We start from the raw sequence: 27920 nt of genomic DNA, 5'->3' as shown, positions 1-27920 counted from the left end.
TGGCTTGGGGGCGAAGCCAGATACTGCATTAATAAGGGCAAAAGGGTTCTCTCGGATGATCTCAGTCACATAAGGAGGTCGGAGAAGAATTCCTCATATTTTTCCCCCAAATCAACCTGGTTATTCACTGCTCGCTGGCGATGGCATGGTTTGAGGTGGAAAGTGTTTCTATTGTGATGCAGAAGGTATCGCAGTTGTGTGGGACAAGCTGGATGGATCATTATTGTTCATATTTTAGAATTCGAGAGCATATGAGCCCTGGAACTCTCACTCTCGTAAACTGGAAAATTCTTCTCAATGACAGATTGAACCCACATGAATAATTCTCCGTTGTCACAATTGGATTCCCTGAGTTTAGAGAAATTTTTAAACTTCTGTTTTATAAAAAGTAAAAACAAACTCGAACTGACATTGTATTTTTGTGTGTTTTGCACCAGCAATGGGCAACAGCTGAAGGTCTGATCTGTCGATCTGGAGGAAAAGAGAGGCCATTTGTCTTGACTCGTTCTTTCTTTGCTGGCTCACAGAGATATGGTTAGTGATCAGATGTTGACAGGTCTGAGTTTGTGGGTGCAATTTCACAGAATTTTTTTTTTTAGAAAATAGTTTATTGAGGCATTTATAATTTTTAACATTTTAACATCTTAAACAACAGAGAAATCCAACACACGCGAAACCCCCACAATAACATACCCAACTCCCCCCAGCCTTAAACCCTAACTAGCCATACATTAGATTCCCTGCCCTTCTTCGTCACTTCCATGCCTCCCCCCGCCCCACACTCTCCCCCCTCCTGCTGACGGTCAATTCTCCTTGAAGAAGTCGATGAACGGCTGCCACCTCTGTGCAAACCCCTGTAATGAACCCCTTAAGGCAAACTTAATTTTCTCTAGCCTAAGAAACCCTGCCATGTCACTGACCCAAACCCTCGACTTTGGAGACTCCGAGTCCCTCCATCCCAGCAAAATCCGTCTCTGGGCCACCAGTGAGGCAAAGGCCAAAACGTCGGCCTCTCTCCCCCCACTCGGCTCCCGGATCTTCCGACATTCCAAATATTGCCACCTCTGGACTCATAGTCACCCTCCCTTCCAGAACCTCTGACATGACATCTGAAAATCCCTGCGAAAATCCCCTGAGCCTCGGACACGCCCAAAACATGTGTACATAATTTGCAGGACTGCCCCCACAGCGTTGACACACCTGTCTTCCACCTCTTAAATAAACCTACTCATCCGGGCCACGGTCATATGAGCCCTGTGGACCACCTTGAACTGGATCAGTCTAAGCCAGGCACACAAAGAGCATGCATTGACTAGCCTCAGGGCCTTCTCCCATAACCCAACTTCCAACTCTCCTCCCCATCCCAGTTGGGACCCTTTCCCACTCCATCAGTTCCTAGTATATTTCTGAGACCCTCCCCTCCCCAACCTCTGTTTTAGACAACATCTTATCCTGTAGTCCCCTTCGTGAGAGGCGAGGGAAGCTCGGGACCTGCCTCCGAACAAAATCCCGTACCTGCAGGTACTGAAACACATTTCCCCCTGGCAACTCAAACTCCTGCTCTAGCTCCTCTAGGCTCGGGAAACCCTCCTCAATGAAGAGATCTCCAAATCTCTCTATCCCTGCTCATTGCCACCTCCTGAAGCCCCCATCCAGCCACCCCGGAGCGAACCGGTAATTGTCACAGCTCGGTGATCACACCGACGTCCCCTCCAGTCTCATGTGCTGCCTCCATTACCCCTACACTCTCAGGGCTGCCACTACCATTGGGCTTGTGGAGTACCGAGCCGGCGAGAACGGCAGAGGTGCCGTTAACAAAGCCTTCAAAGCCGTGCCCTTTCAAGATGCCGCCTCCACTCGCTGCAATTTAACAGAAATGAAACAGTGTCGGACGTGTTTAGCTGGGTGTTTCCCACCGCTTGCAGTGCTGAGAACGAACCCGCTATTAAATGGGACTCTGCTTCATTAGTGGGCCACGGCAAGAAATGGCCGCCAAGGCCGCACTTAGTACCATTTCCTGCACTAACGAGCTCCGCTCGCCACAGGAAGAGATGGGTGCACCATTTTTAAATGGCTCCCCGATTTCTGAACCCCCCCCCCACCGTGGCCTCCGGGCCCCTCCAATGCCCCAACTTACCAATGAGGGGGTTCCCGAACCCCTAGCATTCCACTTCATAAGGGTAGGGCACCCCTGGGCCTGATCCCTGGAGCCACCCGGGCACCTTGGCACTGTCAACTGCAAGATTTCTGCTATCTACCTGGACACACAGGGTGCCCAGGTGGCACTACCAGGGTACCAGGCTGGCAGTGCCACGGTGTCCAGGTGGCTTCAGGGATGCCAGGGTACCACCCCGCCCAGAGCCCGGCTACCCAGGGTCCTCGATCGCCTGGGAAACCTCCCGATGCGCTGGTACGTCTGGTCCACGATGGTGGAGACTTGTGCCAAATGGCGCTCGCTCGTGGTCTCCGAGCAGGGGCTAGACCTTGGGTTGCTCCGATGAAAGCAGATATATTCAAGTGAGCCTCACTGCACACTTGAATATGCAAATCTGGATCCCAACCTAAACGGGTGGGATCCATATCGTGACGCCCGTGAGATCGCGTTAGATCTCGTGAGGCGTGACTAGACCAATAGATCTTGCGACAGGCTTCTCGTGAGATCTACCGGTCTCGTCGCGTCCCGAGTTGGACAAGACGCCGGTAGATTCCACCTGTGTCTGTGCTGTAACTTTTTTTAATGTATTTTATTCCAAACTTATATAGAAGGTGACATGACATAAACAATTCGGGGAGCAAACTCCCCAACACACAACTATACAGTTTGTACAAAATTTTCACCGCCACTCCAACAGAATTCTCTGCCGGGCAATCAGAGAGGTAAAGGCCACAATGTTGGCCTTCCTCCCCTCCATCAGCTCTGGCTTCTCCAATATCCCGAGTCTGTGCTGTAACCTACAGAAGTATAATGATGCAAAGAGAAAACTCTTCAAAATGCCATGGACTAGGGTCATCCAGTGTAGACTGACAGTGAATCTTTGCAGGATTTCTCCCAATGTCCTGGTTGACAATTGTAATGACCTCCAATTGGCATTATTGGTTGGCCAATTGGAGTATGAGCTCCCGCAATGATAGCTCATTGAGGGTGCCCATATAAGCACCTGTGTAGGCTTTGTGAGGCAGTCTTGTTGTTGACTGGAATGCTAGCAGCACTGTTTGGAGCTGCTCTTGTATGGAAGTTATTGCAAATAAATACTGGTGTGGTGACGGAACCCCTGCCTCCTGTGGATTATTACAACAATCCAGCAAATCCTCATGGAAGTTCATCTCCCCTGTGTCCAAATGTATTCTCATGTACCAACTTCACTTTAGTTGAGATTTTATATATTGAGTTTTAAGATGATCTTGCCTGGCCTTTTCCAACATGGAGGAAGAACCGTATTAAACTGAAAATGTCTCCATCAAGACACAAAGGTCTGAACCTTAACTTAATCTGAGATTAGAAATACCCATTTTGCATTGGAAAGGATAGTAGAATTCTTGCAGCTGGGGGCAGGTAAGCAGTTTTAACTGCCTATTCGCCTTCATTTTGCTCTACTGCAGATCACTTATGCCATCAAAAACTTTTGTTGTGGCAAGAGAACCTCCTTGGAGGTCCAACTTGAGCATTGTGGTCAGGTTGGCATGAATACTCTGTTATCCTTCTGGCTTTCAATATCCAAATTCTCCCTCTTTCTCAGTGTTAAGCTTATTTTGGGGATCTCTTTCTCCAGGATAATTCAGGTGAGTGAAGGACAAATTTTCTCAAAGTCCTCAGGATGCTTGATGGCACTTGGTTGATCAATGGGCTTGTCTTAGTGGAATGTGTTGGCCTTTCTTGATCCATGCTTTCACCTGTAACTGAAATAGAAGCCATTGCAGTAATCTAATAGTTGAAGCTGTGTTTGTGAAAAGTGAATTGGGAGGTTGAAATGGGGAACAAAATGAGTAAGGCAAACACAAGCCAAAAAATACAGCTCCTAGTCCTGAGCCTAGGTTAAATGATCTGATCCTAACTACTGACAGTCACTTTGTAAACTGTGGTAACTTGATCACAAAAAGGTAGTCAAAATGCAAAAAAGGTAATCTTTGATACAGGTTGAAAATCCCTTATCCAGGGGGAGAGGGAGAGGCTGGTGGGGGAGATGGTGAGGGTAGACAGGAGGTATGCGGAGGAGCCTGAGGAAGGATTGTTGTGGAAGAGGCGCAGCCTCCAGGCCGAATTCGACCTGGTGACCACCAGGAAGGTGGAGGTGCAGTGGAGGAAGGCCCAGGGGGCGATCTACGAGTATGGGGAAAAGGCTAGCCGGATGCTGGAGCATCAGCTTCGGAAGCGGGACGCAGCTAGGGAGATCGGGGGAGTTAAGGACAGGGAAGGGGGTGCGGTGCGGAGTGGGGTTGGCATCAATGGGGTCTTCAGGGACTTTTACGAGGAATTGTATCGATCTGAGCCCCCACGGGAGGAGGGAGGGATGGGCCGCTTCCTGGACCAATTGAGGTTTCCAAAGGTGGAAGAGGGACTGGTGGCGGGACTGGGGGCCCCGATTGGGCTGGAGGAGCTGATCAAAGGGATAGGAAGCATGCAGGCGGGGAAGGCATCGGGACCGGATGGTTTCCCGGTCGAATGCTATAAAAAAATATATGGACCTGTTGGGCCCGCTGTTAGTCAGGACCTTTAATGAGGCAAGGGAGGGGGGGGCTTTGCCCCCGACGATGTCCCGGGCACGGATCTCCTTGATCCTGAAGCGGGACAAGGATCCCCTGCAATGTGGGTCTTACAGACCGATTTCCTTGCTAAATGTAGATGCCAAGTTGCTGGCGAAGGTCTTGGCCACGAGGATTGAGGATTGTGTGCCGCAGATCATCCATGAAGACCAGACGGGGTTTGTGAAGGTGAGACAGTTGAACGCGAATGTGCAGAGGCTTTTGAACGTTATCATGATGCCGGCGATGGAGGGGGAGGCGGAGATAGTGGTGGCGATGGATGCTGAGAAAGTCTTCGATAGGGTAGAGTGGGAGTACCTGTCAGGGGTGCTGAAGAGGTTCGGGTTTAGGGAGCGGTTTGTCAGGTGGGGTAGACTGTTGTATGAGGTCCCGATGGCGAGTGTGGCCACAAACAGGAGGAGGTCCGAGTACTTTCGGTTGCACCGAGGGACGAGTACTTTCGGTTGCACCGAGGCACGAGACAGGGGTGTCCCCTGTCCCCCCTGCTCTTCGCACTGGCGATTGAACCCCTGGCTATGGCATTGAGGGAGTCAAGGAACTGGAGGGGGTTGATGTGGGGTGGGGAGGAGCATAGGGTGTTGCTTTATGCGGACGACCTGCTGCTGTGTGTGGCGGACCCGGTGGGAGGAATGCCGGAGGTAATGAGGATTCTTAGGGAATTCGGGGACTTTTTGGGGTACAAGCTCAATATGGGGAAGAGCGAGCTGTTCGTAGTTCATCCAGGGGACCAGGAGAGGGGGATTGGCGAGCTCCCACTAAAAAGGGCGGAGAGGAGCTTCAGGTATTTGGGGGTCCAGGTCGCCAGGAGCTGCATAGGCTTAGCTTTACAAGGCTGGTGGAGCAAATGGAGGAGGAGTTCAAGAGTTGGGACGCGTTGCCGCTGTCCTTGGCGGGTAGGGTGCAGTCAATCGAAATGACGGTGCTCCCAAGGTTTTTGTTCCTGTTCCAGTGCCTCCCCGTGTTTATCCCGAAGGCTTTTTTCAGGCGGGTTAACAGGAGTATAATGGGGTTTGTGTGGGCGCGAGGGACTCCGAGGGTGAGAACGGTGTTCCTGGAGCGGAGTAGAGATAGGGGAGGACTGCCGCTGCCCAACCTCTGTGGATACTACTGGGCCGCCAATGCGATGAGGGTGCGCAAGTGGGTGATGGAGGGGGAGGGGGCTGCATGGAAGAGGCTGGAGACAGCGTCTTGTGTGGGTACGAGTCTGGGGGCGCTGGCAACTCCCTCCAAGGAGGTATACCACGAGCCCGGTAGTGGTGGCTGCCCTCAAAATTTGGGGGCAGTGGAGGCGGCATAGGGGGAAGTTGGGGCCTCGGCGTGGACCCCAATACGGGGGAACCACCGGTTCGCCCCATAAAGAACAGGTGGAGGGTTTTCGGGGTGGCACAGGGCAGGGATACGAAGGTTGGGGGACCTGTTTGTGGAACGGAAGTTCGCGAGCCTGGGTGAGCTGGAGGAGAAGTACGGGCTCCCCCCGGGAACACCTTCAGGTACTTACAGGTAAGGGCGTTTGCCAGACGGCAGGTGGTGGAATTCCCGCGGCTACTGCCACACACAGTACAGGACAGGGTGCTCTCGGGGGGGAGTGGGGAAGATCTCGGAAACTTACAAGGTGATGCAGGAGGAGGAGGAGGCCTCAGGAGGAGGAAGAGGCCTCAGTGGTGGAGGTAAAAGGTAAGTGGGAGGAGGAGTTGGGAGAGGAAATTGAGGCAAGGACGTGGGCAGATGTCCTGGGGAGGGTGAACTCTTCCTCATCGTGCACGAGGCTCAGCCTCATACAGTTTAAGGTGCTGCACAGGGCACACATGACCGGGACAAGGATGAGCCGGTTTTTTGGGGGTGAGGACAGGTGTGTTAGGTGCTCAGGGAGCCTAGCAAATCACACCCATGTGTTCTGGGCATGCCCAGCGCTGGAGGAATTTTGGAAGGGCGTAGCGAGGACGGTGTCGAGGGTGGTAGGATCCAGGGTCAAACCGGGCTGAGGGCTCGCAATATTTGGGGCAGAGGAGCCGGGAGTGCAGGAGGCGAAAGAGGCCGGTATTCTGGCCTTTGCGTCCCTGGTAGCACAGCGAAGGATTCTCCTTCAGTGGAAAGATGCGAGGCCCCCCAAGCGTGGAATCCTGGATCAGCGATATGGCAGGGTTCATTAAATTGGAGAGGGTGAAATTCGCCTTTAGAGTGTCAGTACAAGGGTTCTTTAGGCGGTGGCAACCGTTCTTAGACTTTCTGGCAGAACGATAGACATTGGTCAATGGCAGCAGCAGCCCGGGGAGGGGAGGAGGGGGTTTACTTTATTATTGTTTTTGTTATTTACGCTGAAGGGTCTGAGGGGGTGTTTATACCTGTTGTGTTAAGTCGGGGTGTTAATGTTAATTTATTATTTATGTACAGGGGAGGGGTATTTTCTAGATTGTGTTTTGTACTTAACCCTGTTTTTTTTTCTCATTTTGTTATTGATATTTTATGAAAAATTTAATAAAAATTATTAAAAAAAGAAAAGAAAATCCCTTATCCGGAATGCTTGGGCCCGACTGGAATTTTTCAGATTATGGAATATTCTGCACTGTTACGGTGGGAACTGCGCATGTGCGGTGCTTGTTGGGAACTAGGCAAGTGTGGAACTTTGGGAAATGCTCCTGTGCAGTGCGCAATGGGAACTGCGCCTGTGCGGTGTGTGCTGGGAATTGCGCATCACGCAGGAAGCTTGCGGGATTTCCCATTTGTGATGTCGGCACTCAAAATAAAGTGCCAATTTTGAAATTTCTAGGAATTTCGGATAAACCTGTATACAACCAAAACAAAGTTTAAAATGGACTCAAAAACGGAAGCAGCTAGCTGACCGTCAAAATAACAGTATCAGAAAAGAATCAGAACTAACAGCAGTTAAATATGAATATACACAGGTAACAACAACAATAACTAATCATGTCACCGCATTCTTGGTGACATCAGCAATGGATTTAGATAAGAAGATGCATAATAATAACAGGCTATAACATACATCTATGGTGACAACACTATTAACTGATTCGCCTGCTAGTTTATGCTTCAGTGAAATATCTGATAATACCCCTCTCATTTCTATCCAAGTCAGAAGTTGGGGTGCTAGAGTTGGCTTTTGTGACTTGGTGTGGCAGAGGGCAAAAATCACCAAGCTTTCTGCTACTGACTGCTGTCTGCCAACACCTGACAAATGCACCTGTGTGGATGTTGGATGTGGAATGGATCAGGCTGAGTTGTGATGTTCACCATGGTGAAATAACTTCCCAGTACTCATGATCAAGATTCACATATAAAGAATTTTGGTGAGCTATCAGAGGATGACAGGCTTGTGGCACTGAACACTAGCAAAAGTCAGATCTCCCTTGGAGCAAAAAATTAATGTGTTTAAGAAAAGAACTGCACCAGTAAAAAAACAATGTTGGATGACTTATTTACTGCTCTCGCTGGTTCCTCATTCCATGTTTGCTCTGTTTATTAGGAGCAGTATGGACAGGAGACAATGTAGCTGAATGGAGTTACCTTAAAATCTCAATCCCAATGCTACTTAATCTCAGTATAACTGGCATCTCTTTCTGTGGAGGTAAGACTCAACACAAGAACACCAGATAGGAGCAGGAGTTGAGCTCCATTCAGTATGATAATGGCTGCTCTTATACTTCAACTCTACTTATCCACCTGCTCCCCATGTCATCTTTCAGACCAGTCTCTGTCTCTAAATATAGTTAGCAATGGAGCATCTGACACCCTCTGAGATAGACAATTCCAAAGATGCACAACCTTTTGAATGAAGAATTTCTCTTTGTCTCAGTCCTAAATGATCAGTCCCTTATCGTTATCCCTTATTGTGTTCTAGATTCCTCAACTAGCAGAAACAACCTTTAAATGTCTACTCTGTTAGCCCCTTCAGAATATTGTATATTTCAATGAGACCACCACTTATTCTTTTTTTTAAATATTAAGGTATTTGAAATTTTTTATAACAGTAACAAAAACAATGACATCAACATGGTAAAATAAATATTCCCCCCCCCCCCCCAGCCCAATCTTCACACACCTCAACCATACACAACAATCCCCCCCCCCCCCTTGGAATACTGCATCTGCTGACATTTTTAATTTTCCCCGAGAAAGTCGACGAACGCTGCCACCTCCGGGAGAACCGTAACATTGACCCTCTTAAGGCAAACTTTATTTTCTCAAGACAGAAACCCAGCCATGTCACTAACCCAGGTCTCTACACTCGGGGGCTTCGGGTCCCTCCACATTAATAAGATCCGTCTCCGGCCTACCAGGGAGGCAAAGGCCAGGACGTCGGCCTCTTTCGCCCCCTGAACTCCTGGATCTTCCGACACTCCAAAGATTGCTACCTCCGGAGTTGGCACCACCTGTGTTTTTAGCACCGTGGACATTGCCTTAGCAAAATACTGCCAAAACCCTCTAAGCTTCAGGCATGCCCAAAACATGTGGACATGATTTGCTGGGCTTCCGGTGCACCTCGCACACTTATCCTCTACCCCGAAAAACCTGCTCATCCTAGCCACTGTCATGTGTGCCCGGTGGACTACCTTAAATTGTATCAGGCTAAGCCTGGCGCACGATGAGGAGGTATTAACCCTGCTTCGGGCATCTGCCCATAGACCCGCCTCTATCTCTCCTCCTAGCTTGTCCTCCCATTTGCCCTTAAGCTCCTCCACTGGAGTTTCCTCCACCTCCAAAAGCTCCTGGTAAATATCCGATACCTTCCCCTCTCCCACCCAGGTACTGGAAACTACTCTATCCTGTATCCCTGTGGCGGCCACAGCGGAAAGGCCGGCACCTGGTTTCTCAGGAAGTTGCGCACCTGCAAATACCTAAAACCATTCCCTGCTGGCAATTTAAATTTATCCTCCAAAGCTTTCAAGCTGGGAAAGCTGAGACCACCACTTTTTCTGATAACTAGAGAATATTGAAGGCTGGCATGCAGGTACAGCAGGCAGTGAGGAAAGCTAATGGCATTCTGGCATTCATAGCGAGCGGATTTGAGTATAGGCGTAGGGATGTCTTGCTGTAGTTATACAGTGCCTTGGTGAGGCCACACCTTGAGTATTGTGTGCAATTTTGGTCTCCTAGTTTGAGGAAGGACATTCTTGCTATTGAGGGTGTCCAGCAAAGGTTCACCAGACTAATTTCCGGGATGGCAGGACTGACATGTGAGGAAAGACTGGATCGACTGGGCTTGTACTCACTGGAGTTAGAAGAATGAGAGAAGATCTTATAGAAACACATAAAATCCTGATGGGACTGGACAGGCTAGATGTGGGAAGAATGTTCCCGATGTTGGGGACGTCCAGAACTAGGGGTCACAGCCTAAGAATAAGGGGTAAGCCACCCAGGACTGAGATGAGGAAGAACATCTCCTCCCAGAGAGTTGTGAATTTGTGGAAGTTCCCTACCGCAGAGAGCTGTTGGGGCCAGTTCATTGGATATATTCAAGAGGGAGCTGGACTGGCTGTTGCGGCTAAAGGGTTCGAGGGCATGGAGAGAAAGCGCGAGTGGGATACTGAATTTGCATGATCAGCCATGATCATATTGAATGATGGTGCAGGCTCGAAAGGCCGAATAGCCTACTCCTGCACCTATTTTCTATGTTTCTATACAGGCCCAATTTACTCAGCCTTGCATCAAAGAAGAATTGCGCATTCCAGGGACCAATCTAGTGAACATTGCCTCTATTGCAAGCATACCCTTCCTTAAATATGGAGACAAAAACTGAACACAGTACCCTTGGTCTGGTCACAATTGTAGCAAGATTTTTTTTCCGTACTTCAAACCCCTTGCAATAGAAGCCAATGAGATTTACCTTCCTAATTACTTGATGTTTGTGCATGTTACCTTTTGTGCTCCTTGGACAAACACACCCAAGTCTCTCTAAACATCGACATTTATAAGTTTCACAGTTATTTTTAAAAATTCTTCATTTCTATTCTTCTAACCAATATGAATAACCTCACATTTCCCCGCATTATATTCCATCTGCCATCCTGTTGTTCACTTGTCTAACCTGCCTATATTTCTTTGCAACATCTGTCTCCTCCTGAATGCTTACATTTCCATCTACCTTTGTATCGTCAGCAAACTTAGATACATTACTCTTTATCTAAGCCATTAACATAGCTTGTAAGTAGCTGACACCCCAGCACTGATCCTCGCAACACTCCATTAGCCACAGCTTCCCAATTTGAAAATGCCTCAGCTAACTCTTTGTTTCCCATCCATTAACGAATCCTCTATCATATTAATGTATTACCCCAGACTCCATGAATCCTTAACTTGCCTATAAACATTTTGTGTTGCACCATATGGAATGTTGTTTTGGAAATTCAGGTATACTCCATCTACTGGTTCCCCTTTATCACCTGACTGGTTACATCCTCCAAACAATACTCATAATTTTGTCAAACATCGTTTCCCTTTTGTAAAACCATGTTGACTTTGTCTGTCCATACTATGATTTTCTAAGTGCATTGCTGAGACCTACATAAAAGCTGCCAACACGTCTTGCCTGACATCAGTCATTAGTACTGGTCTGTAGTTTCCTATTTTCTCTCTCCCTCTTTTCTTGAAGAGCAGTCTGCTGGTACTATATCAGAACCTAGGATGTTTTGGTAAAAGCCAGATGATCCACTATCTCTGCAGATTAGAACCTGAGGATGTGGGCAATTAGACTCTTGGGATTTCTCAGATTTTAGTCCTTTGCGTTTCTTTATCTCTGCTGATTTAGCTGATCTAATCTCCTTAATTGTCTCACTCTTTTCAGCACACAGGTTATCCTCTATTTCTGGTATGTAACTTGTGTCTTCTACTGTGAAGACAGACACAAAGGGCTGGATTTGGGTAGCACAGTAGTTAACACAATTGCTTCACAGCTCCAGGGTCCCAGGTTCGATTCCCGGCTTGGATCACTGCCTGTGTGGAGTCTGCACGTCCTTCCCGTGTCTGCGCGGGTTTCCTCTGGGTGCTCCAGTTTCCTCCCACAGTTCAAAGATGTGCAGGTTAGGTGGATTGGCCATGCTAAATTGACCTTAGTGTCCAAAAAAAGGTTAGGTGGGGATTGGGTGGAGACGTGGGCTTAGGTAGGGTGCTCTTTCCAAGAGCCGGTGCAGACTCAATGGGCCAAGTGGCCTCCTTCTGCACTGTAAATTCTATGATTCTCTGATTCTGAGACTAAGTGCTGACGCCGGCTGGGGAACGGTGGCCTTTTACGACCGGAAAAATGGCCCAAAACAGCCACCAATCCCCCGACTGGTGGGGGGCTAGCAGGCATGCAGCTCGAGCAACCGGCTTTAGCTGCTGATACGGTCGGAGAATTGGCGGGTCCTGCAGGAGAATAGCCTGCAGCGGCCACGCAGTGCGACATGGCACCAGCCGCCCGCGGACCCGGCCTGTCAAATAGTGTCCCCCTTTGGCCAGACTCGCCACCTCCCCAGCAGTGCCCCCTGCCAAAGCCACACCTGCCCGTGGATGGGTTCTCCTCCGACTGTGGCGGCGCTGGACTCAGTCTGCAGCTGCCACGCCGTGTTCCCGACAAAAAATAGCATGAGAGACTCACGCTGTCGGAAACTCGGCCCCTTGTCGGTGGAGCATCGCGGGGAGGGCCTCGGGTAACTTCCTGAGGCCGTCCATACAAAGTGCAGCGTACGCCTAGAGTTCGCCGTTTTGGAGGGGGCGGAGCATCGCAAAAGTGGCACTGCCCCCGAATTCGGAGACTGGAGAATCCCGTCCAAAATATTTCTTCAGATTCTCTAACAGTTCCTCAATTCCTGAGTTTATTTAAGCCAAAATCTTTTTGAAAATATTTGGTAAAGTCATGTTAACTGTGCAAAGGAGCTTTTGCACTTTTTAAGGGTTATTTTCTTTTTTCTGATAAATGTTCAACTTTGATGAAAAACCATCATAATTGGCCTGAGAGTTACTTATCACGACTTCCAAAAACTCCTCATAATTCACAAATTGCAAAATCGTTCTGGCAGCTGATTCTAGTTTCCCTTTGGGATTTGAGCAGCGACACTTACCAACTGCTGGGTGTCATGTGAGAGTACCTTTAAGAAATGGGTTTTTATAAATGGGTGCATATATAAATATCTGTAGTGAGAGTACCTTTAAGAAATGGATGTTTATTACTGCAGTGATGTCAGAGAGTGGATGGAGCTGGGCTGTCTGTCGACTTTTTACTTTCGTTTTGGGCTGTTTGCTGCAGGGTGTGTTTTAGTTTTGTTTTCAGTGTTGGAGCTGAAGCCAGACAGAGCAGCTGTACTGTTGATCTCTCGGCCATGAAAATACTATCTCTTGATCATTTGGTGAATTCAGAATTATAAATGTTTTCAGTAGTGACTTTAACCTGATGTGCTTCTGTTAAAAGGTGTTTCTTTTGTAAGTCTTCTGGATGTTCAAAGGACAACGTAAGCATTACTTAGTGTTGTGTTCTTTGGGGATTGTATTTGAATTAATGGTTGCTAAGATGTTCACTGTATGTTTTAAAAAGGTTAACTTGAGTTCATAGAATAAACATTGTTTTGCTTTAAAAATTACTTTTCCATTTCTGCTGTACCATACCTGTAGAGTGGGCCGTGTGCTCCCCATACCACAGTGTATTAAAAGTTGTGGGTCAGGTAAAGTCCATGATACACTTTGGGGTTCTCCAAATCCTGGCCCATAACAAATTGGGGGCTCGAGGGGGATAAAAGTCTATCTATTGGATCAAACAGAGTAATTTTGATAGATGGATAAGGGCTTTGAAAATAGAACAAACATATGAAACTCTCAGAGAAATTATGCTTTTGGAGGAGTTTAAAAATTCAATTCATGATGTAGTGAGAACTCATGTGGAAGAGCAGAGGGTTAAAATTGCGAGATTAGCAGCAGAAATGGCAGATGATTATGAATTAGTTCATAAATCAAAGCTTGGTTTCCAACATCAGTTTCAGCCTGTGAGGGATAGAAACTGGGGACATGAGAAATACTCAAGTGGTAAAAGTAAAGGTGATCTGATGGGAGATAATAAGGAGAGTGTACCTCAGATTTAAAAAGAAATCCAGAAGGGTGGAAGAGACATGAAAAGTTTCAAATGTTTTCACTGTTATAAACTAGGCCATGTAAAGTCACAGTGTTGGTGGTTGAAGAAAAGCACTGGGAAGGCTGATGTGGTAAAACAGGATAAGACAGTGAGGTTTGTTAAAGTGGTAAAGGAAAGCCCAAGTGAAGCGAAGGAGGTGCAATAGATTGTACAGCCTGATCAAGAGGTGATTGATAAGAAGGTGCCAGATCTCTTTCAAGAATTTACATGTGTGGGTAAAGTTTACTCAGTGGTATCAGGGGGAGCAGGTAGAAAAGTCACAATTTTAAGAGATACGGGAGTGAGTCAATCTTTAATGGTAAGAGATGAGGAGTTATGTAGTTTGGGAAGAATGTTGCCAGAAAAGGTGGTAATATGTGGAATTCAGGATGAGAGGAGTAGTGTTCAATTATATACGGTAAGGTTTGAAAGTCCAGTGACGAGTGGTGAAGTGGTAGTAGGAGTAATAGAGAAACTATCTTGTCCAGGAATACAGTTTATCTTGGGTAATGATATAGCTGGATCGCAGGTGGGAGTGATGCCTACGGTGGTTGATAAGCCACTGGAAAATCAGACAACTGAAGTGTTGAAGGATGAATATCCTGGGATTTTTCCGGATTGTGTGGTAACAAGGTCGCAAAGCCACAGGTTAAGACAAGAAGAGAAATCAAAGAGTGAAGGTGAAGTTGAAGTGCAATTATCAGAAATGATTTTTGATTAGATGGTTGAAAAAGAACAAGAACAGGTGGAGGATGAGGCAGATATTTTTAGTTCACGAAAATTGGCGGAGTTATAACAAAAAGATGTAGAAATAAAACGGATGTAGCAGAAAGCATACACGGAAGAGGAATCCGAGTGGATACCAGAGTGTTAATACCGTAAAAGTGATGTCTTGATGAGAAAATGGAGACCTTTACATACGCGGACGAAAAGTGGGCAGAAGCTCATCAAGTAGTATTGCCAGTAGGGTATAGAAAGGAGGTGTTGCGAGTTGCACATGAGGTACCAGTGGGAGGTCATTTGGGAATAAGGAAAACTCAAGCTAAAATCCAGAACAAATTTTATTGGCCTGGACTACATAAAGATGTAGTTATATTTTGTCAATCATGTCACACATGTCAAGTGATAGGGAAACCTCAAGCAGTGATACAACCAGCGCCCTTAATACCCATTCCAGCATTTGAGGAACCTTTTACAAGGGTCCTAATTGATTGCGTAGGACCGCTTCCTAAAACAAAAAGTGGGAATCAATATCTTTTGACTATAATGGATGTGTCTACTAGGTTTCCAGAGGCCATTCCAGTATGTAATATTACAGCTAAAAAGATTGTGGAGGAGTTACTTAAATTCTTTACTAGATATGGACTACCTAGAGAAATACAATCGATCAAGGATCAAATTTTACCTCAAGGTTATTCAAAGAAGTTGTGGTTGTAGATAGTTTAGGAATAAAACAATTTAAATAAACTGCGTACAATCCAGAATCGCAGGGAGCGTTAGAAAGGTGACAGCAGACATTAAAGACAATGTTGAGGGCCTATTGTCACTATTATCCAGAGGATTGGGATAAAGGAATTCCATTCGTACTGTTTGCTATTAGGGATGCACCTAATGAGTCAATCAAATTTAGTCCTTTTGAACTAATATTTGGTCATGAGGTAAGAGGACCACTTAAATTGATTCAGCAAAAATTGGTGAGTGAGAAATCGGAAATTACATTATTGGATTACATGTCAAATTTTAGGGAACGATTAAATAGAGCAGGTGAATTGACTAGACAACATTTAAAAGTTGCACAAAATATGATGGAATAGGTAGCGGACATGAAATCCAAAGTTCGTAGGTTTGCCAGTGGAAATAAAGTTTTAGTATTGTTACCAGTGGTAGGTGAAACTTTAAAAGCAAGGTTTTGTGGACTTTATCAGATTGAAAGGAAATTATGTGAAGTGAATTATGTGGTAAAACACCAGATAGAAGGAAGACTTACTGAGTGTGTCATGTGAATATGCTGAAAAGGTATTTTGAAAGGGAAGGAGAGAAAAAGGAGGAGGTTTTAATGATTTTAACTCAAAGTGACAAAACAAATCCAGATGACTTGGAATTTGACATACCTCAAATTAAATTGGAAAATGAGGATGTTCTTAAAAATTGGGATAAAGTGTTGAGTTACCTTCCAGAGGAAAAATGAACTGACCTGAAGGAGTTATTGATATCACATGGGCAAGTTTGTGAGATCAATTGGGAAGTACTAAAATGGCTACACATGATGTAGATGTGGGAAAGGCTGTTCCGATCAAACAACATCCATACAGACTTAACCCTTTAAAATTGGCACAGGTTAACAAAGAGATTGAGAGTATGCTTAAAAATGGCATAATTGAAGTGGGTTGCAGCCAGTGGAGCTCGCCCATAGTACCTAAACCAGACGGTAACCAACGGTTGTGTGTGGACTATAGAAAGGTTGATGCAGTTACAAGAACAGACGCTTATCCTATCCCAAGTTTGGAGGATTGCATTGAGAAAGTGGGACAATCAGCTTTTATTTCCAAACTGGATTTACTTAAAGGTTACTGGCAGATACCTTTATCCGAAAAGGCGAAGGAGATTTCAGCTTTTGTGACTCCAGATGGTAAATACCAATTCAAAGTTATGCCATTTGGCATGAAAAACGCACCAGCCACATTTCAACGGTTAACTAACAAAATCGTTTCAGGATTACCCAATTGTGGAGTAATTTTTAATGATTAATCGACGATCTGGTAATTTTCAGCCAGTCATGGACAGAACATTTAAAACATCTGATGGCGTTATTCGATCGACTTTAGGAGGCGGGTCCGGTGATAGACCCAGCCAAAAGTGAATTTGGAAAAGCCCAAGTCACTTTCCTTGGCCATACAATCGGACAGGATTGAATGGTCACACGGGATGTGAAACCAACAGTTATTGAGGAGTTTCCGATACCCTCAAGACGAAGGGAAATAATGCGATTTCTTGGCATGAGTGGATTTGATTGAACATTTGTGCAAAAGTTTTGTAGCGTGATTGCTCCACTGATGGACTTGCTGAAGAAACGTCAAAAATTTCAGTGGACAGCAGAGTTTCAACAGGCATTTGACTGCCTGAAAGCTGTGATAACCAATGCTCCTGTGTTGGAGAATTACAAGGGACTCTGCGATCAGATTGAACTAAAATATCTGACTTTAAAGAGAAATGCCGAGGCGTAGAGAAATGGACGGCTCGTGCAGAGACCTTCTTGTTCAAAATGACTGTTAATCGAGAAGGATTTCAGTTGGAGGAAGAAAAATGAAAACAAAATGGACTTTATTATTATAGCTGTTTGCGTGTGTTTTTTAAATGAAAAAGTATATTTACTGTGTGCATTTCTTAAAGAATGATGAAAAGGTGAAAAATGAAACCATCTTGAAGTTGATGGTTTGTTTGCTTTTCTTGGGGGGAGGTGTCATGTGAGAGTACCTGTAAGAAATGGGTGTTTATAAATGGGTATGTGTATAAATATCTGTAGTGAGAGTACCTTTAAGAAATGGGTGTTTATTACTGCAGTGATGTCAGAGAGTGGGTGGAGCTGGGCTGCCTGTCACCTTTATACTTACATTTTAGGCTGTTTGCTGCAGGGTGTGTTTTAGTTTCATTTTCAGTGTTGAAGCTGAAGCCAGACAGAGCAGCTGTACTGTTGAACCCTCTGCCATGAAAAATACAACTTAGTGTTATATTCTTTGGGGGTTGTATTTGAATTAATGGTTGCTAAGATGTTCACTGTATGTTTTAAAAAGGTTAACTTGAGTAATGAATAAACATTGTTTTGCTTTAAAAATTACTTTTCCATTTCTGCTGTACCACACCTGTAGAGTTGGCCGTGTGCTCCCCATACCACAATCTATTAAAAGTTGTGGGTCACTTGAACCCAATGATACACTTTGGGGTTCTCTAAGCTCTGGCCCATAACATGGACCATAACACACTGAAGTGGCAACCTAGATTATGTTGTCAAGTCTCATGTGGGGCTTGAAATCACAACTGCGGACTCAGTACAACCACTTAGTCAAGCTTTTAAACATTACATTCATGGGAATCTATATATCACTGTGTTGGCACACTAGTTTTTCAAGTCTGGAACACATAAGTTAAACAGAAGGCAGGTTTTCTTTAAAGTAATAACAATATTTTTGTTTACTTTTGTGTCTTTCCTTGCCCTCAATGGCTAGAGCTGATCCAGCCAGGCAGGTTGTTGCTTGAAGTTTCAGTGAATGTTGGAGAAACATCTCAGAATTAAATATATGAAGAAAACCTTAAATGAACAAAAGTGCACATGTACACCATGTTGTCATCCGTAACAGAATGCTTAGTGACAGCTTGTACCATCTTCATGCTAAGTTGGTACAGATTACATGGGGTGTTCCTCCCTCACTTCTTCAAATAGAAAATGCTTATCTGAATCAGAAGTTCAGGGCAGGAATCTAATAAAAGAAGGGAACGGAAATGCGTTTCCAGGATGGCGGGTTACGTCAACTGAGGTTTGGGAGCATGGCATTCAGCCATCTACTTGTTCCCCAAATAGATCAGCATGCTGGGGAGAGGGACCTGGAAAGAGAAAAATAAAGAAAAAAACCTGAATTAAAGTATCTTCCACACTCTCAGGATATCCTAAAGTGGTACTTTGAAGTCAATGAAGTATTTTTCAAAGAGTGGTCATTATTTTAATGCACGAAAAATTAAATAAAAAGGAGGCAAATCTTTTGGGTATTATGCATTTATTTTTGGGACAACATCTGCTGCTACCACAATAAGAGGTGGAAGTGTTTAATGTATTGCAGCTTAATAATTGATCTTTACAAGGGCTACACTGTCTCCTGAAATTTAAACAACAATGTTTTGGATGATAACTTTTGTTCTATGACCTTTTGTGAGTGGAGGAGGATCATCACATAGTTGGTTACACCTGCTTCTGTGTAATGTCCACTCATGAGTCCTCTCCACAAGACCCAACATAGAATTTACAGTGCAGAAGGAGGCCATTTGGTCTGCACCAGCACCTGGAAAGAGCACCCTACCCAAGCCACATCTCCATCCTATCCCAGCAACCCCACCAAACCTTTTGGACACTATGGGCAATTTAGCATGGTCAATCCACCTAACCTGTACATCTTTGGACTGTGGGAGGAAACCGGAGCACCCGGGGGGAACCCACGCAGACACAGGGAGAATGTGCAGACTTCACACAGACAGTGACCCAAGCTAGTAATCGAACCTGGGACCTTGGAGCGGTGAAGCAACTGTACTAACCACTGTGCTACCGTTCTGCCCCTGGCAGTGCTGTGGCAGGAATTTCAAAACCTGCCTCCTGGCTTTTCAAGGAACTGTCTGTTCAAAATTCCTCTGAATATGTGAGAATGTTCTAAGAAATAGGATTGTACACCACTGCCCTCTATTCTGTCTTCTGCCCTTTACAAAATTCTCTTACTTTCTTCAGCTGACGTAGGTGGGTTTATGCAGAATCCTGAACCAGAGCTCCTTGTTCGCTGGTACCAAGCTGCTGCATATCAACCTTTCTTCAGGAACCATTCCCACACGGAGACAGAGCGGCGAGAGCCATGGTTGTTTGGAGAGAATAACACCAGGATTATCCGGGAAACAATTCGAGAACGATATGCACTGCTGCCATTCTGGTACACACTCTTCTACATGGCCCATACCAAGGCAGAGCCAATAATCAGGTAAACAGGATCGCCACATGTCCAATAAATTTAGGGTGTTCATTGGTGCATGGTGATTTATGGAATGCTTAATTATGAGTTACAAGGCATAAGGGTCAGATCAGTTCAAGTGTTTTATGTTAGCAGCTTACGCCCCAGAATAATGATTATTTGAGGATCTGCTGATGCTCAAATCTCCCTTTCACCTGAAGAATTAAAAAAAAAAAATTTGGAATACCCAATTCTTTTTATTTCTAATTAAGGGGCAATTTAGAAAGGCCAATCCACCTACCATGCATATCTTTTTGGGTTGTGGGGGTGAGACCCACGCAGACACAGGGAAAATGTACAAACTCCACACGGACAGTGACGAGGGGCCGGGATCGAACCTGGGTCCTCGGCGCCGTGAGGCAGCAGTGCTAACTACTGCGCCACAGTGCTGCCCTTTCATCTGAAGATGTTAACATGGTTGTGGGCCAGTTACTTGGGTGCCAGCAGCCGTTTGGTACCTCAACCAAATAGTCATTATTTTTTGATGTTGTATAGACTTTACCCACTACCCAATAAACTCAGCTATTGAGGAAGCTTTCACTAAATACATGTCACTCAATCCTCTAATTTTATGCTTTACCTGGTGCTCCTGTGAGTTACTTTGGCTGTGAATTACAAAAGAATAAACCACACCAGTGGTGCTGAAACTTGATAGTGCATGACTCAATCACATTGTTTGTGGGATATGATATTTGTGTTCTATGTGGGGATTCTTTGCTGGCTTATATATGTGGATTGTGTTCCCCATTTTTTTTACTCTGCACTAGCATCAAATGTTTACAAGTCAAATACAAATACTCCTGTAAGTCCAATTTTTCTGATTCTAGTAAGTGACATTTGGCATTTTCCTTCATAGGCCTTTATGGGTGGAGTTTCCTGAGGAGGTCAACACATTTGCAGTTGATGATGAGTACATGATAGGTACAGTATATAATCACCTTTTACATATAAGGACAGCAATGACTTGCCCATTTGTTAATTGCAAACATATTCTGTGACTAGGCTAAGTCACAAACAATGAGGAGGACAATAGTAGACTTTAGACATGGACATCCAGTGATCCAGGCAAGCACAACATAGATAAAAATGATTGCAGAACAGTGTGAAGTGATGCATTCTGGAAAAAGAATGAGAAGCAGTAAAACAGTGTGAAGTGATGCATTCTGGAAAAAGAATGAGAAGCAGTAATATAAATTAAATGCTATGATTTCATTGGACCTGCAGGAATAAAGAAACCTGGGGTTCACATACTCAAATCTTTGAAGATGGTAGGACAAGTTAGTACAGCTGTTAAAATGCAAACATGATCCATGGCTTTATAGAGGGAGACATAATGCAAAGGGAAATATATTGAGCTGGATTCTCTGCTGCGTGACACCGGCAGCGGGAATCGCGTTCAGGAGGAGAATGTCGAATGGGGCAAAAATCGGGATTTGTGCCCATTCCGGTTCAGATGTGATGCTCCGGTTCCCTGCGGGCGGCAGCAGCGAGGTTGGTGCCCTATGCTGGTGGCCCCATGCAAATCCATAACTTGCATAGATTTGACTGCGATTATCAAGTTGGACACTGGCTGCTGCACCCCTCCGCAATGCTCCACCTCTGTCAGGTGGGAGTTACATGAGTGTGAAGTGGTACAAGTATTTACGAGCAGCACCTGCCATGGCTATTCAAGGGGAGCAAGAAGGTAAAAAAACTCAACGTTTTTTGGGCTTGCTGGGGATGCCTGCCTGGACCTTGGGGAGTAGCGGGGAATGACTTGGTGGAAGAGCGTGCACTCAAGAGTGTCCCCCTCGGGATCGGGCTGGCCTGTCTCAGACCCACATTGAAACCCACCCCTTTGCTGCAACTTACAGGCTCCTGGCTGTTCACACTGCTGACGGCTCACTATATGCTGTGTACGCTCAGAGAGACTCTGGTCATGTGCAAACTCACCCACCCCACCCATCTAGAAACCCTCAGACCCCAGAGTATCATCAAGTGGATTGGCGTGGCCATGCTCAGTCGTTGGCACTCCTCAGTGTTCACCTCTGAAGTGATGCCCCACAGCAAAGGAAGCAGGGGAATCACAGAGCTAGCCCACCTCTCAGGATCCCGGGATGTCTCCAAGTGCTGCATGTCCACCGCGCCCCTGTTCCCATCCATTCTGCCCCGTACAGGACCCCAGACCACCTCTCTGTCACAACCTGTGTGTAACACCCAGGCTTCACTTCACACTACAGCTAATCTCCCAGCAAATGCACACATCCCTCGCTCACCCTCATCTGTTGCACCTGCCCACACACCAGCCTCTTAGCATGAAGGCGATTGGCACATTGACCATCTCCACCACACAACCAGTTGCCATCCTGTAGGCGTGAAAACACATGGCCACCCAGTTTCACACACAGTAGACCCTACTGGGGGAAAAAGGACAGGAATCACAGAGTCTATCGCTGAAATCACTGGTACTCCTGTTACCAGGGACAGGTGGCAAGGATTGAGGCTCTCCAAGTCACAGGCTGGGTGCCACTCACTGATGGGTACAGGGGTGCAGTGTGGACGACAGTTATATTGAGTTCAATTCAGATCATAACCTCTGCCCTACCTTTTCAGATGTCAGCTGTTTGTTATGATTATGCTATTCCCATTTCAACTCATCTTTTGTGTCTTGTCATATTACTAACTCCTTTTGTCATGCACCATCATCTCTTTTAAGATTCAATTTCTCCTGCTTTCACCTTATCATGGCACTTTCCTTTGCTTTTCCCCACTCTCAAATTTCTTTATCTCTCTACATGCTTAAAACCTGTTACATCACTATCTTTTCCCTGTTTTAACAAAAGGTCAGTGAACTAAATCATGGTGAATCATGATGACCGGGAATCACATAGAAACCTATTAAATTCTAACAGGGCTAGACAGGATAAATGCAGCAAGGATGTTTCCGATGGTGGGGGAGTCCAGAACCAGGGGTCATAGTTTGAGGATATGGGGTAGACCATTTAGGACTTGGATGGGGAGAAATATCTTCACCCAGAGAGTGATCAGCCTGTGGAATGGCTACGACAAGTAGTAGTTGAGGCCAAAACATAGCTGGCCGGAATTCTCCGGCCATTGGCATTCACTTTTCTCACTGGCAGCAAACCACTGCCCGTTGGTTTCCTGACAATGTGAGGTGGCTTCAATGGGAAATCCCATTGACAAACGGCAGGAAGAGAGAATCCCACCACCAGCGAACAGCATGCTGCCAAGAAACATGTGGCTGCAGGACTGGAGAATCCTGCCCAGTCTGTCTTCAAGAAGGAGTTACATATAGTTCTAGGAGTGAAAGGGCTCAAAGGATATGGAGGGGGGCAGGCGGGAACAGGCTATTGAGTTGGATGATCAGCCATGATCATAATGAATGGCAGAGCAGGCTCAATGGGCTGAATAGCCTAATCTGGCTATTCCCGTGTTCTCCACATATTTTCCAAATTTTCTGGATAACATTGGAGATGGTTGGAAGATGTCGTTAACACATTCTTTTATCTCTGGGACTTTGGATGAATAAAAGTCTCATTTCATGGGCGCGATTTTAACCACATGCCACACCTCGCGAGATCGAATGGGATCTTGCGAGTCAAGGCGATCTGGATCCCTTCCTCAATGGGTGGGATCTAAATTTGCATATCTAAGTGTGCTTTTAGGCATACTTGGATATGTCTCTACCTGAACTAGCCACTGCCCGCGATCGAATCCCTTTGCCGAGGAGACCCAAGCTGGGTGCTGTTTAGCATTGGTCTTCACAAATGGGGACCTGGTGAAATGGATTTTGGGAGGTTGGGGGTCTCACAGATGATTAAAGGCGCCCAAGTGGTCGGCCTCTAGGCAGGGTGAAAACCTGGCACTGCTGATGCCACCCAGGCACCTTGGCACTGCCATCCTGGCACCCTATCACCATGACACGGTGGAATTTCTTTCCAAGCCGTGGATCGGGCCCGGAGGCGCCACGCCCTTATGAGGTGGGGTGAGGAGGGCTCTGCCACTGAAGTGAGACTCACTGGTCTGTAGTTCCCTGGCATATCTCTACAACCTTTCTTACCCCCCCCCCCCCACACACACACACACACACACACACACACAGCCACCTGGGACACAATATATCCAGACCTGGAGATTTGTCCACTTTTAAGCCTGCCAACACCTCCAATACCTTGTCACCCCCTATGACAATTTGCTCAAGAACCTCACAGTCCCTGAACCTCATAGGGGCTGGTTTAGCACAGGGCTAAAGAGCTGGCTTTTAAAGCAGACTAAGGCAGGCCAGCAGCACGGTTCAATTCCCGTACCAGCCTCCCCAAACAGGTGCCTGAATGTGGCGACTAGGGGTTTTTCACACTAACTTCATTTGAAACCTACTTGTGACAAGCGATTTTCATTTCATTTTATTTTTAGTCTCTCCCTGAGTTCCATATCTACTTCCTCATTTTTTTTCAACTCGTCTATTTATTTGTCCATAACAAACTTAAATTGTACCATATTACCAAAATTCTCCATTATTAAAAGATTATGTGGGGCCTAGATCGGGTGGAGTGGTCAATTGTCAGGGAGGATAGATTTAAGGTGATTGGTGAAAATCTTGGATGGAACATGATGAAAAACATTTTCACCATCTAGAATTCGCTGCCCAAATTTTCTGGTCAAGGCAGAAACACTCCACTCATTTAAAAGGTACCTGGAACTGTCTTTTGTGACTGGCGCAAACCCAATTGGCTGAATGGCCTTTCTGTGCCATAATCTTTTTATGATTCTGTGGTTCTATTGTTGAATGTGGCAATGAAATGCCACAGGTTCAGGAACTAGAGTTAGAACACATTGGTGGGACAGAGTAGGGAATCTTCACTCTGCACCTCTCCAATGCTTTAGCTAATTTAGCTGTCCTATCATTGCACACCAAAAGTAGAATAATTTTGTAGTCATCAGACATTTCCAGTGGAAAAGTTAATTACAAAATACAGTAGTTGTCTCCTCCAACTTGAAACTTTAGTTCAATGCTACTGAAGAAATAAGTAATTATGTTTTCTTGCTGATGGAGAGGAGGTTTTGTCTGTGAATGTTAACATTTCTCCTTGAAACATTTGCCAACTTAAGTCCAGAGAAAGGTTTTTTCCCTTTAATTGGGATGAGGGAGTCTCTTCAAAATAAGAAGCAGAGATCTACGGTAAATTCACTAACTTAAATGCAGATTGCTGCATTGTGCTTGCAATCCTTAGGAGAAGCCTTGCTGATACATCCAGTAGTTGAAGCTGGGGTAACAGAAGTGAATGTGTTACTTCCTGGGATGGGAGAGGTGAGTTAAAGACTTTGTGATGTGTCTAAAAGTAGGCATAGCTTTTAACCTGCTGTATAATTGTGCCAATGAATTAAATGGAATTTACAGCAAAGAAAAGTTCATTTGACACAATAATAATGCTGGTATTTATAACAGCCACAAGCTGCCTCCCATTCCCTTCATCTAACACCTTCCGATTTCCTTTGTCCTCTTGGAGTTATCTAGCTTCCCGTTAAATATAACTATGCTAGAGGGAGAGGGAGCGACGTGGAAAAGATTGGAGATGAAGTCCTGTAAAGGGACGAGTTTAAAAGCGCTGGTGACGGCGCCACTACCGCTCTCACCAAAAAAATTTACCACGATCCCAGTGGTGGCGGCAACATTAAGTATCTGGGGGCAATGGAGGCGACAGAGGGGTGTGCTGGGAGCCTCGGTGTGGTCCCCGATCAGGAACAACCATAGGTTTGCCCCAGGGAGGCTGGATGGAGGATTCCAGAGCTGGCACCGGGTAGGAATCAGGAGAGTGGGAGATTTATTTATAGACGGGACGTTCGCGAGCTTGGGAGCGCTTGAGGAAAAGTATAAGCTGCCCCGGGGAAATTTCTTTAGATATATGCAGGTGAGAGCGTTCACGAAACAACTGGTGAGGGAATTTCCGCTGCTCCCGACGCAAGGGATCCAGGACAGGGTGCTTTCGGGGGTGTGGGTCGGGGAGGGCAAAGTGTCAGAGATATACCGGGAGATGAGAGAAGAGGGAGAGGAGTTGGTGGGCGAACTGAAGGGAAAATGGGAAGTAGAGCTCGGGGAGGAGATTGAGGAGGGTTTGTGGGCTGATGCCCTAAGCAGGGTAAATTCCTCTTCCTCGTGTGCCAGGCTTAGCCTGATCCAATTTAAGGTGCTGCATAGAGCACACATAACGGGAGCAAGGTTGAGCAGGTTCTTCGGAGTGGAGGACAAGTGTGGGAGGTGCGGGGGAAGCCCGGCGAACCACACACATATGTTTTGGTTGTGTCCGGCACTGGAGGGGTATTGGAGGGGAGTGACTGGAGTGATCTCGAAGGTGGTGAAGGTCCGGGTCAAACCAGGCTGGGGGTTAGCTTTATTTGGAGTTGCGGATGAGCCGGGAGTGCAGGAGGCGAAAGAGGCCGATGTCGTGGCCTTTGCGTCCCTAGTAGCCCGGCGTAGGATTTTACTCATGTGGAAGGAAGCGAAACCCCCCGGACTGGAGGCCTGGATAAACGATATGGCGGGGTTCATATTACTGGAGCAGATGAAGTTTGCGCTGAGAGGATCGGCTCAAGGGTTCACCAGGCGGTGGCAACCGTTCCTCGACTACCTAGCGGAACGTTAGAGGGAAGATAGATGACCAGCAGCAGCAACCCGGGGGGAGGGGGGGGAGGGTAAATTGTTTGGGTTTTTGGAGGGGGAGAGGGGGCGGGGGGGAGTATTACTTCGTGTTATTTGGTTAGTTTACCATGTTAGTTACACAATGTTATATTGCAGTTATCATGTTACTTGTATTTTTATTTCTTTGATTTGTAAGGGAAAAAATTGTGTTTGAAAACTTTAATAAAATATATTTTTTAAAAATATATATATATATAACTATGCTATTTGCCTTAATCAGTCCACGTGGTGGTGACTTTCACAATTTAACTACTATCTGAGTAAAGTAGAAATGACTAAACTTCAATTATTTTTGTGATTGGGGAGTACAACTTTTTTCCCACAAGTTTAAATGTTTTTTTTCTATTTTCATTCACTTCACTATCATCCCCCCATTTCCAGACATCATGGGCTGGATTTTCCATCCCGCCCCGCCACATTTCTGCCTCGACCCGCCAGCGGGATTCTCCATTACGCCGGCCGGTCAATGGGGTTTCCCATTGTGGGGCAGCCCCACGCCGTTGGGAAGCCCCCGGGCGCCGGCAAAACGGAGAATCCCGCCGGCGGAGATTCCCGCCCCACATTTCCATGCAAAAGAATGATTCACAATACTATGAGGGAAAGATGGATAATAAAGAGGATATCTTTGGGGAAGCTTGGCGACAAAAGACCTGGTTTTTTGACCTGAAAGGCCTAAAAATTTGGCTAAATGAGTGCCTAAAATTCCAGTATAGTGGACAGAAAGTCGGTGCTCATGAGCAGCTGGAAGTGAACTGCCCTCACAGTAATATCAGCAAAAATATAGATTTCCAGGAAAACAACATCCACATGCTGGCTCACCTATGGTCCTGAAAGGGAAAGCTACAGGCCACCTGCAAAAAGGTGAATTTGTAAAACCAAACCTTTTCAGTGGAGGTCGAAGATGCAGGAGCAATTGTCCTAGCTCCATATTAAAACCACTGGTCACTGCTGCCCATCACTTGCCTCATCTTTTAATTGTCTCTGCATCTCCACTCCCAGTTTACCCTCCCTTTCATGGCTCCCTCCTTCGTTTCTAATTCTTCCTGCCCAACACCTCCCACATCACTCTCTTCTGATGACACAATAACCCCAAATTTCAATCTACTTCATCCTTGAGCTGTCTGGGAATGCCCAGCAGATTTCTGCAACTTTCCAGGTTCAATTAACTGAGGTTCAAGAACAAATATCTGGTGCAATTCAGGACTATCTACTCAGACTCAAGGGTCATAGAATAGAATCATAGAATCCCTAAAGTGCAGAAGGAGGGCATTCAGCCCATCAAGTCTGCACCAATCCTCTGAAAGGGCACTCTACCGAGGCTCATTCCCCCACCCTATCCCCGTAAACCCACCTAGGGGCAATTTGGCGTAGCTGATCCACCCAACCAGCACAATCTTTGGACTTTGTGAGGAAACCGGAGCACCCGGAGAAAACCCACGCATTCCTGAATTTCTAGGCTATAAAACCTTTTTACAGCAGGACTTTGAAGGAATACTAATTTTGGGAGGGAGTTTAACATCAACGGGATGAGTAATAATCTAAAGTCAGAGCTAATAATCTAGATGTTCAGCAGCAGTGTGCAGCCTCTGTATCTGCTCAGTTCTGA

General features: G+C 46.0%; 1 protein-coding gene across 3 annotated transcripts in view; it reads left to right on the top strand.

The window, feature by feature from the left end:
* LOC140398239 (neutral alpha-glucosidase C-like) overlaps positions 1–27920 on the top strand; it is a 352477-nt gene that overhangs the window by 244471 nt on the left and 80086 nt on the right. For 2 of the 3 annotated variants that reach the window (XM_072486676.1, XM_072486666.1), the window contains exons 16-20: positions 438–534; positions 8243–8344; positions 19344–19587; positions 20474–20538; positions 24849–24925. In XM_072486676.1, coding sequence (XP_072342777.1) covers positions 438–534; positions 8243–8344; positions 19344–19587; positions 20474–20538; positions 24849–24925 — 585 coding nt within the window. The remainder of the gene's footprint in view (positions 1–437; positions 535–8242; positions 8345–19343; positions 19588–20473; positions 20539–24848; positions 24926–27920) is intronic. The other variant, XM_072486683.1, reaches the window with a different exon arrangement.

The sequence above is a fragment of the Scyliorhinus torazame genome, chromosome 2 (assembly GCF_047496885.1).
Source record: "Scyliorhinus torazame isolate Kashiwa2021f chromosome 2, sScyTor2.1, whole genome shotgun sequence".
Taxonomy (NCBI): domain Eukaryota; kingdom Metazoa; phylum Chordata; class Chondrichthyes; order Carcharhiniformes; family Scyliorhinidae; genus Scyliorhinus; species Scyliorhinus torazame.
The sequence above is the reverse complement of the archived record's forward strand: the minus strand, read 5'-3'. Positions and strand labels throughout refer to the sequence as shown.